Below are 11,642 nucleotides of genomic sequence, written 5' to 3'. Positions count from 1 at the left end.
GGCTTGCATATCCTTTTGAGATCCCAGCTGACTGGGCATAGAATGTTCCTCCCTTCACTGAGCTAACAGGAGTGAACAGGACCAACCGACAGACAATGTATGCAGACAGTATGGGACACCTGAGCCTACCACCACCCAGGATCAGACAGAGCTTAATCCCTAAGTTGCATAGAAAGATCTTTGAAGGGCAGGGGGGGTTTCCACTAGGGAAAAAAAGAAGATGTGTTCACATATTGAAACTAAAATTCTTGTAGTGCTGGACCATAAAAGGGATCAGAAGAGGGACTGTAGAGCTGTATATCTATAAATTGTTAGGTGTGCTTTGTCTTTGTTTTTAAAGTATTGTTTATTAAAGAGGTTTTGAAATATATTTATTTAAATATATACTGTATTTTAAACCTTTGTTATATATAATGTATATAACTACATATAATAAAAATATATAGTTAAAATGTGTAAAATATTTTAAACCTCTGTAATAAGCCATTTACATATATGTGTGTGTTTGGGTTTATTTGTGTGTGTTATATATAAATAACATTTGTTTTTTAACAGGCTTAATTGCTTTCTTCTCCTTTGAGACCTGTGTGAGAGTACTTGGAGCAGCGACTGCCATCTGGTGGCAAGCCAGAATCATCGCCGTGTGTGACTTCATGGTTACTAAGATGCCCACTCTTGACTCACATGGTCTGCACTGGCAGCAGGGGACGAGGAGAGCCTGGAGGGTGTCTGATGAAGGAGCTTAGTGAAATAACTCTCCACTTCCACCTGAATGGATTGTTCGTCCCAGATTCCGCACCAGGAGCCAGCTTCAAAATGGCACCTCTGAAGAAAAGATTTGAGTTGCTCTTCTGTTTTACTCAAAGATCTTCTGGTTATCTACTGGTGGGTAACCAAGACTGTGAATAAGCACAGAATACCAAGAGGGGCATATGATGACATGGAGCCTGAAATAAACTGCTCTGAATTTTGTGATGGTTTTCCTGGCCAGGAGCTGGAGCGGAGACCCCTTCATGATCTCTGCAGGACAACAATTGTAAGTGAGCAGCCATGGGGTGTCAGGGCTGCTTAGATGTACACGTTGTTGTTATTATTGTTGATGATGGTAGTGGTGGTGGAGGGGGGAGAAGTACGAGGAGGAAATGCTTATGCAGGACATTATGTCCCAGCTCTGGGGGTGATGGGGGCAGTTCATGTTTGATCTATTGAAGAGCCTTCGTTCCTAACAGCTTCTCTTCATTCTGTTCTCAGACCTCTTCCCACCACAGCAGTAAGACCATTTCTTCATTATCTCCTGTCCTCTTGGGTGTTGTTTGGACTTTCCTCAGCTGTGGACTTCTGCTGATAGCCTTCTTTCTTGGCTTCACAATTCGCTGCAGGAAGAACAGGTAAGCAGCCCCATGCCTAGTTTCTCATATCTCGTTGCCTGAAACATGAAACCCAGAGTGTTAGTGTCATTTTGGCAGCATGAGCTGCTGGCTGGTATCAGCAAAGCTTGTGTTCTACTGTGGCATTAAACTATGTGAGAAGCTGTCCCTGAAGGAGGCCTGGCCTTGCAGTACAATTCCCTCTTGAGAACGAGAAAGGTCTGGCCCACTCTTGTGCTAACTACTACAAGGATATCCAAAGAAGAGAATGAAGAGTCTCTCCTCATAAAGGATGGTGAGATCTTTCCGAGACGATGAGGTATTTGTATTAAAAATAGAGAGCACGCAGAGAAATATTCCAAGGCAACATTAAAGTTTATGGCAGCACAATTGGAACCAGTCTGGGTAAGCTAAGGTTTCCGTAAAGATAGTGAAGCCCCACTACCTGGCTATTCTGCTAGGCAATTGTGACGGGTTGGAAAGTCGCTGGCTCATCCAGGTAAGGGCGTATGGCACCCAGGACTGACAAAAGAAACAAAGTGATGGCTTTTTTTCTGAAGGGACTTGCAGAATCTTTCCTTCACTGGTATCCAGTCCTTCCCTCAAGGCCCACCCCATCTCTCCCACTCTGTGCCATCCTCCTGCCCCGGCTATCCCAGGCTCCCTCCTGAGAAGCCCTGCTCCAGCCTTCTCTCCCTGGTCTACAGGTGATTTCTGGATGCAGCCCATGTCAGATTTCAACAACCCCCTCAGAGATGCCAGACTCGCCTGTCCCCACAGCAGCCTGAAACTTTGTGGTGATCAAGTGTATTACGCTCCGTTGCCTGGGTTTGGCACTCAGATGAGGGTCAGTCAGTTGGATTTGTCTGCAGGCATTTTGGGGTGCCACTGGCCATCTGAGGCTTGGAGGACATGGAACTGTTAGGCAGCAGTGGCTTGATCTGCTGGGTCAACCTCAGCATGGCAGTGAGGAGTGGCACTTGGCCCTGGGTGCACCCCTGAAGCTGCCCCAGCCACTTTTCATTCTGTTCCTCAAATACACTAAGCCCACTCCCATCTTAAGGCCTTTGATTTACTGTCACTTTACTGTTCCCACTGCCTGACAGTCTTCTCCAGATCGTCCCATGACTAGTTCCTTCTCATCTGATAGGTCTTGTCTCAATTGTCATCTCTTCAGGGAGGATTTCCCTGATCATCCTATCTAAGGTAGCGTCTCTACAGAATGGCCACCCAGCCCCCTACGTCTCATGCCATATCCCATCACCCTGTTTTATTTTCTTCATAGCAAGTATCACTCTCTGATAATACCATATTTATTGATTTACCTGTTTATTGTCTGCATCCCCCACCAGAATGTAAAGTCTGTGAACACAAGGACCTTGTCTGTCATGCTCACCACTGTTTCCAGCATTTAGAACAGACTGGAACGTAGTAAGTGCTCAGTAAATATGTTTTCAGTGATCCTGGGAGTAAGGAGATTTAAATCCCAGCAGTAGCTGCTGCCAAGAAAATGACTAGGAAAATCACACATTCCAAGGTTAGAAAACTATGGCGTATACTATTTTCAGTTACAACACATTTCTATAATGCAAGTTAGTACCCAACTGGCAAATAAGAAAATAACATCATTGGTTCATATGTAATTTTTTCCCCAGCTAATCAATAGTTTAAAGTATCCAGGGGCAAGCTTTCTTACAGTTAAAGAAGGAAGCCTTAAGCTAAGAATACTGTGATAGCAGTGCAAGCAGTAGCTGGTTTAATGGCTTCAAGAACTGGTATTCTACCTACGATGTGACGCTATCTGATGAAGTTGCAGGAGTAGATGAAGACATGAAGAAGACATTTCCCTCGTATTTAAAAACAATTGATTGCTGAAGAAAACAGAGATCCAAATTAGATTTTGATGACAATGTTATCTATTGGAGGTGAATGCCCTTAAGGACCTATGTCTTGCAGATTTAAGGCTGTAAAAATCAGCTGTGATCCTGGGTACAAGTGGTAGTGGACATTTACTGAGTACTAGTATTTTAATTGAGATAATTATTATTTTTTATTAGTATTCTGGTTACAAAGTTAAATGTGTTTCATATGTTATGGCCCTACATTATTTTTCCCATAAGCCATTACTTTTATCCACAATTTTGTAGAATGCGAGGTTTTTTTAAAAGCATTTATATGTCTGAACACTTGTAAACAGTGTTATAGTAGAAGCACCTATATTTGTTTCATTCTACTAAAGATTTTGTTCCTTGTCTTGCTTGCAGCGGCAGCATGACTTGGCATAAAAAATAACATATTAAGAGGCACTGTGAGTAAAAACACATTTTGCAGTTAAGTAGCTTACAAGGTCAGACAAGGAAACATAAAATAACCCAGTTTCAAAAGTGCTTTCTTAAATAGTAAAATTTGTTCAAAGGTGCAGCATCACAGTTAGATGCCTCATTTCACTCCGGTTCTGTGGTCTCTAAATTTGTGAATGTGACTCTGTGTGTGCACACACATGCATGTGTGTGCCAGAGTAAGAAAAACATTTTAATAAAATAAAAATAATGTAGCAATGTTCAAGTTCAGTCACCAATACTGCATTTTTGATAACATTTTAAAATGTAGTCTACAAGGGAAAATCAGTAAAGATACAGAAGACTTGAACAACTCCATCAACCAACTTGACCTAATTGACATTTGTATAATCCTACACCCAACAGCAGCAGAATACACATTCTTTTCAAGTACACACAGAACATTTACCAAGATAGATCATCTTCTGGGCCATAGAGAAGATCTTATTAAATTTAAAAGGATTCAAATTATACAAAGTATGTTCTCTGACCAGAATGGAATTAAATTAGAAATCCATAACAGAGAGATCTCTGGAAAATTCTGAAATATTTGGAAACTAAATAGAACACTTTAAAATAACCCATGGTCAAAGAAGAAATCAGAAGGGAAACTAGGAAGTATTTTCAACTGAATGAAGGTGAAAACACAATATGTCAAAAAAATTTGGATGCCATTGAAGCAGTACTTCAGGGGAAATTAGAGCACTAAACTCCATATTATAAAGAAGAAAGATCCACCTTACAAAACAAGAAACAAGAGCAGACGAGTCCCCAAATAAACAGAAGAAAGGAATAATAAAAATCAAAGTGGAAACTTATAAAATGAAAAACAGAAAAGCAACAGATAAAAACAGCAAAACCGGGCTTCCCTGGTGGCGCAGTGGTTGAGAGTCCACCTGCCGGTGCAGGGGACACGGGTTCGTGCCCCGGTCTGGGAGGATCCCACATGTCGTGGAGTGGCTGGGCCTGTGAGCCATGGCTGCTGGGCTTGCGCGTCCGGAGCCTGTGCTCCGCAACGGGAGAGGCCACAACAGTGAGAGGCCCACAAAAAAAAAAAACAGCAAAACCAAAATCTTTATGAAGATCAATAAGATTGACCAACTTCTAGACCAAGTGACCAGGAAAAAAAAAAGAGAATATATAACTACCCAAGTAAGGGAGAGAGAGCTGTCATCACTAAAGATTCTATAAATATTAGAAGGAAAATAAGTTAATATCATGAACAACTTTGGTAGGCAGTCTCTAAAATTGTTCTCCAATAAGTCCTACCTCCTGGTAGTCACAATATTGTGAAATCTCTTCTCCTTGAGTATGGGCTAGACTGACTGATTTGCTTATTAGTCACTTGGGATAAGGTTACAAAAAGACTATGGCTTCCAACTTGGATCCCTCTCACTCTTTCACTCACTCACTCTGAGGGATGCCACCTTCCATTTTGTGAGCTGCCCTGCAGCGAGGTCCACATGGCCAGGAGCTGATGTTTCCAGTCTGTGGCCATCAAGGACCTGAGGCTTATTAACAGCCATGTCAGTGAGCTTCAAAATAGATCTTCTGAGTCCTGCTAAGAGCAGTGTGAGTGAGCCTGGAAGCAGATTTTCCCCCAGTCGAGCCTTGGAGGACTGCAGCCGTGGCTCACCAAGGGGTATACTTGTGAGAGACCCTGAGCTAGAGGCACCCTGCTAAACTGTGCCTGTATTGTAGAAATGTTACTAGTTCTACACAAAGTCTTCTAAGAAACTGAAAATAAGGAAGCATTTCCTAACTTTACTCTAATGAGTTAGGAAACAAAGAATTTAGAAGAGAAAAAAACTATAGGCTCATGAACATAGATCCAAAATTCTAAACAAAATTTTAACAAATTGGGTACAACCAATATCAAAAGGATAATTCATCATGACAAAGTGAAGTTTATTCCAGGAATGCAAAGTTGTTTTAACATCCATATATCAATCAATATAATACACCATGTTTACCAACTAAAAAAGAAAACCATATGATCATCTTAATAGGCATAGAAAGAGCATTTGACAAGGTTCAACATCCATTCCTGATAAAATCTCAACAAAGTAAAATAGAAAAGAACTCCCTACCATTTTTTTAAACATCTTTATTGGAGTATAATTGCTTTACAATGGTGTGTTAGTTTCTGCTTTATAGCAAAGTGAATCAGTTATACATATACATATGTTCCCATATCTCTTTCCTCTTGCCTCTTCCTCCCTCCCACCCTCCCTATCCCACCCCTCGAGGTGGTCACAAAGCACCAAGCTGATCTCCCTGTGCTATGCGGCTGCTTCCCACTAGCTACCTATTTTATGTTTGGTGTGCGTTGGTGGTATAGTGGTGAGTATAGCTGCCTTCCCTACCTTTTTTTTTTTTTGCGGTACGCGGGCCTCTCACCGTTGTGGCCTCTCCCGTTGTGGAGCACAGGCTCCGGACGCACAGGCTCAGTGGCCATGGCTCACGGGCCTAGCCGCTCCGCGGCATGTGGGATCTTCCCGGACCGGGGCACGAACCCGTGTCCCCTGCATCAGCAGGCGGACTCTCAACCACTGCACCACCAGGGAAGCCCCTTCCCTACCATTTTTAATGGTAGAAGACTAAATGCTTTCCCACTGTGACCAGAAGTAAGATGTCTGCTCTCACCAGTTCTATTCAACAGTGAAGGTTTTAGCCAATGCAAAGAGAGATAAAAGTCACCTGACTTAGAAAGGAAGAACTAAAATGGCTTACCTTCAGGTCACCTGATCTATATAGAAAATTCAATGGAATCTATTTTTTAAAAAAAACAATTAGAACTAATAAATTAGTTTAACAAGTTTGCAGGGTACAAGATCAATGTACAAAACTCAACTGTATTTCTATATAGTAAAAACAATTGAAAAGTGAAATTAAAAGTAATGCCATTTACAGTAGCATAAAAAATATGAAATATTTAGGGATAAATCTAACCAACAATGTGAAATACTTGTGCACTGAAAACTGCAAAACATTGCTGAGAGATATTAAAGAAATTCTAAATAAATGGAGACATATTGTGTTCATGGGTTAGAAGGCTCAATATTGTTAATTCTCCCCTTATTGATCTGATTGATATAGACTAAACCCAATCACAATCACAGTTCAGCTGGCCTTTTTTTGTATAAATTGACAAGCTGGTTCTATGATTCACATGGAAATATGAAGCACCTAGGAGAGCCAAAACAACTTTAAAGAAGAATAAAGTTGGAGGACTAGGACCACCTGATTTCAAGATGTTAACAAAGCTACAGTAATGAAGACAGTTTGGTATTGGGTAAAGATAGACATATACATCAACAGAACAGATAGAATCCAGAAATAAACCTATGCATATATGGGAAACTGCTTTTCAACAAAGGTGCAAAGGCAATTCAGTGGAGAAGGGACAGTCAGTCTTTTCAACAAATGGTGCTGGAACAATGGGATACCCATATGCAGAAATGAACTTTGATCTACATCTTGTGCCATGTTTAGAAATTAACTGAAAATGGATCATAGACCTATCTATTAAATCTAAAAAAATCTAAAACTGTAAAACTTCTCAAAGAAAGCATAGTATAACAATTTTGTGACCTTATAATAAGCAAAGATTTATTAGGTACAACAATAAAAGTAAAATCCATAAAACAAAGCATTGATGAGTTGAACTTCATCAAAATTAGAAGCATCTTCTCTTCTAAAGAGAAACTTAAGAAAATGAAAAGAAAGCCACATACTGGAAGAAAATATCTGCAAGTCATGTATCTGATAAACAACTTGTATCCAGAATATATAAATAATACTAAAAATTGATAATGAAAGAAGCAATCCAACAACAACAAAAAAATGAGTGAAAGGTTTGAACAGACACTTCACCACAGAAGATATATGGATGGCAAATAAACATGTGAAAAGATAGTCAACACCATTCGTCATAGGGAAATGCATATTAAAACCACAATGAAATACCACTACACATGTATTAGAATGGTTGAAATTTTAAAAGACTGGCTAAATTGGCATATACTGCTGGTGGGAATGTAATATGGTACAACCACTTTGGAAAACCGCCTGAATGTTTCTTTAAAAGTTCAACATATGGCTACCATATAATCCAGTCATTCTGCTCTCAGGTTTTTACCCAGAGAAATTAAGCTATACATATACCATACTTGTATACCATGTTCATAACAGTTTTATTTGTAATAGCCAAAAACTGCAAATAAAAAATATCCATCAACAAATGAATGGATAAACAAATTTTGGTATATCCGTACAATGAAATACTACTCAACATTAAAATAATTATTAATATTTGGAACAACATGGATGGATATCAAAATAATTATGCTGAGTGAAGGAAGACAGGCAAAAAAGATTGTATACTATATAATACCAATTATACAAATTCTAGAAAATTAATCTATTGTTAACTAATCTGTAGTGATGGAGATCAGATGAGTGGTTGCCTGCAGGTCAGGGGTAACACAGAAGAGCAGGAAGGAGGGATGACCAAGGGGCATGTGGAAACTTGGGGGTGATGGTTCATTACCTTCATTGTGGCGAATATTTCACAGGTATATACATATACCAAAACTTAATCATATAATCCTCAAAAATCATACAGTTTATTGTATGTCAGTTACACTCATTAAAGCTATTAAAAATGTAGTCCATAAACATTCTTATTTTTTTGAGAAGGTTCTCGTGAGTGAAAAAGTATACCATATTTGGTGTTCTTTTCCAAAGGGCCCTGCTAGGTGACCTAAAACCCATCTGTGAAGTGTACTAGGTATTAATGACTGATATGGGAGAATGCACTCTTTTTTCCTAGATTCCTCATGCAGTTTAATAAGGACCAAATTAACTCTTGGAGCAAAGTAGACCTTTCATGTCAAAAGGGAGGCTCTCCTGGTGCCTCCTCTGAAATGCACAAAACAAGGGCAATGTCATAAGTTTTGCATGAACATAAACTTGTTCAATTAAAGGACTATCTTTTATTCTAAGACCTTATCTCACTGCCATTTGTGATAATGATTTAGATGGTAGTTATTTACATATTGTTACTTCTCAGAATTGAAAGTAGCATTCCCACAATAATCCCCAGTAGCTGGGGTTTTACTACCTGGGAAATCAAAAAGTTTGAGTAATAAGAATTGTGTAGGGGGGCTTCCCTAGTGGCGCGGTGGTTAAGAATCTGCCTGCCAATGCAGGGGACACGGGTTCGAGCCCTGGTCCGGGAAGATCCCACATGCTGCGGAGCAACTAAGCCCGTGTGCCACAACTACTGAGCCTGTGCTCTAGAGCCCATGAGCCACAACTGCCAAGCCTGCGTGCCGCAACTACTGAAGCCCGTGTACCTAGAGCCTGTGCTCTGCAGCAAGAGAAGCCGCCACAATGAGAAGCCCGCACACCGCAACGAAGAGTAGCCCCCATTCACCACCACAGAGAAAGCCTGCACGCAGCAATGAAGACCCAATGCAGCCAAAAATAAATAAATAAATTAAAAAAAAAGAATTGTGTAGGGTATGAGATTTTGCCCTACTTATAAGTTAACAACTTAGCCTGTTACTGTTTTATGCTAGCAAAAGACACAAGACTCTTGGGTCAGAAACAAAGTACTTCATTACTCATGGTAGAAAGCAGTAGTCAGAGCTTCGTGTTGGGTTTGTGCTGGTTCCCATGCCATCAGTCCCATGGGGATGATGCAGGGCCCATGATGGATGATACTTGCACACACAGGGGGCTACCATTAAAGGAAAGGAACCTAAGCCTGGGGAATTCATCACTTTTATAGTGAATCGTAACAAGCCTATTCTTTGTCTGGGGGGTGGGGTATGTTACCTCATCTCTCAAGGTTGCTCACTGCAAACACAGCCCTGAGAAATAGTCTAGTTAAGGAGCAGTCAGGGCCTTGCCTGTGGCCATACCCAGCAAGAATGTATTTCTGTGGTGCCAGTTGTAACTTCTCATTTTTCATTTCTGATTTTATTGATTTGGGCCCTCTCTCCTTTTTTCTTGATGAGTCTGGCTGAATGTTTATCACTTTTGTTTGTCTTTTCAAAGAACGAGCTGTTAGTTTCATTGATCTTTTCTGTTGTTTTTCAGTCCATATTTCATTTATTTCTGCTATGATCTTTATGATTTTTTTCCTTCTACTAACTTTGGGTTTTGTTTGTTCTTCTTTAGGTATGAGGTTAGGTTGTTTATTGGAGATTTTTTGCTGTTTCCTAAAGTAGCTTGTATCGCTATAAACTTCCCTCTTAGAACTGCTTTTTCTGCATCCTATAGTTTTTGGATTGTTGTGCTTTTATTTTCTTTTGTCTTCAGATTTTAAAAAAATTTCTTCTTTGATTTCTTCAGTGATCCATTGGTTGTTTAGTAGCATATTGTCTAGATTCCACATGTTTATGTTTTTTTGCAGTTATTTTCTTGTAATTGATTTCTAGTCTCATAGTATTGTGGTCAGAAAAGATGCTTGATATGATTTCAGTTTTCTTAAATTTCCCGAGACTTGTTTTGTGGCTTAGCAAATGATCTACCCTGGAGAATATTCCATGTGCACTTGAAAAGAATGTGTATTCTGCTGCTTTGGGATGGAATGTTTTATTATATATATAAATATAAAGTTTTTTATATGTGCTCCTATGTTGAGCACATATGTATTTATAATTGCTGTATCTTCTTGTATCAATCCCTTGATTATTATGTAATGACCTCCTTTGTTTCTTGCTACAGTTTTTGCTTTAACATCTATTACGTCTCATATAAGTATTGCTGCCCCAGCTTTTGTTTGATTTCCATTTGCATGGAGTGTTCTTTTTTCCATCCCCTTGCTTTTAGTTTTGTGTGTCTTTAGATCTGAAGTGAGTCTCTTGTAGGCAGCATATATATGGGTGGTGTTTTTGTATCCATTCAGCCAGTCTATGTCTTTTGATTGGATCATTTTTTTTAACATCTTTATTGGAGTATAATTGCTTTACAATGGTATGTTAGTTTCTGCTTTATAACAAAGTGAATCAGCTACACATATACATATATCCCCATATCTCCTCCCTCTTGCATCTCCCTCCCACCCTCCCTATCCCACCCCTCTAGGTAGACACAAAGCACCAAGCTGATCTCCCTGTGCTGTGCAGCTTGATTGGATCATTTAGTCCATGTTCCTTTAAAGTATTGATAGGTATGTACTTATTGCCATTTTGTTAACTGTTTTGTGTTTTTTTTTAGTTCTCTTTTGTTCCTTTTTTCTTTTGTTCTCTTCCCTTTTGATTTGAAGACTATCTTTAGTGTTATGTTTGGGTTTCTTTCCCTTTTTGAGAAGAAGACCATATATTTTATGATTCCATTTATTAAAATGCTTAGAATAGACAAATCTATAAAGACAGAAAGTAGGTTAGTGGTTACCTATAGCTAGGGAAAAGCAAATTAATACTGTGAGATATACACCAAATGACTTAAATTTTTAAAGATAAAGATGCAAAACTGTGAAATTCTTGTCTGCTCGTGGTGAGAGTGCAAATTGGTACAACCACTTTGGAAAGTGATTTGGTATATCTTCTTTTTTTTTCCTGTGAAAGTTTTTTTTCTCCCAGGTTTATTGAGATATAATTGACATATAACACTATATAAGTTGAAGGTGTACAGCATTATGATTTGTTACATAATCGTGAAATGATTATCACAGTAAGTTTAGTGACCATCCGTCATCTTGTATAGATACAAAATTAAAGAAATAGAAAAAAACTTTTTCCTTGTGATGAGAACTCTTAGGAGTCACTCTATTAACAACTTTCATATGTAACATACAGCAGTGTTAATTATATTTACCGTGTTGTACATTACATCCCTAGTAGTTATTTTTCTTATATGGCATATTTTCTAAAATTAACAATTCATATACCTTGTGATCCAGCAAATCCACTTCTAAATTATT

General features: G+C 39.0%; 1 protein-coding gene across 2 annotated transcripts in view; it reads left to right on the top strand.

Moving 5' to 3' along the window:
* Nucleotides 1-940: 940 nt before the first annotated feature.
* The window catches only part of GPR156 (G protein-coupled receptor 156), a 58,596-nt gene continuing 47,894 nt past the window's right edge, over nt 941-11,642 (top strand). For both annotated transcript variants that reach the window (XM_024769334.1, XM_024769333.1), the window contains exons 1-2: nt 941-1,036; nt 1,252-1,388. In XM_024769334.1, coding sequence (XP_024625102.1) covers nt 941-1,036; nt 1,252-1,388 — 233 coding nt within the window. The remainder of the gene's footprint in view (nt 1,037-1,251; nt 1,389-11,642) is intronic.

Source organism: Neophocaena asiaeorientalis, unplaced genomic scaffold (genome assembly GCF_003031525.2).
Source record: "Neophocaena asiaeorientalis asiaeorientalis breed wild unplaced genomic scaffold, Neophocaena_asiaeorientalis_V1.1 scaffold671, whole genome shotgun sequence".
Lineage (NCBI taxonomy): Eukaryota > Metazoa > Chordata > Mammalia > Artiodactyla > Phocoenidae > Neophocaena > Neophocaena asiaeorientalis.
This window is presented reverse-complemented; position numbering and strand designations above follow the sequence as displayed.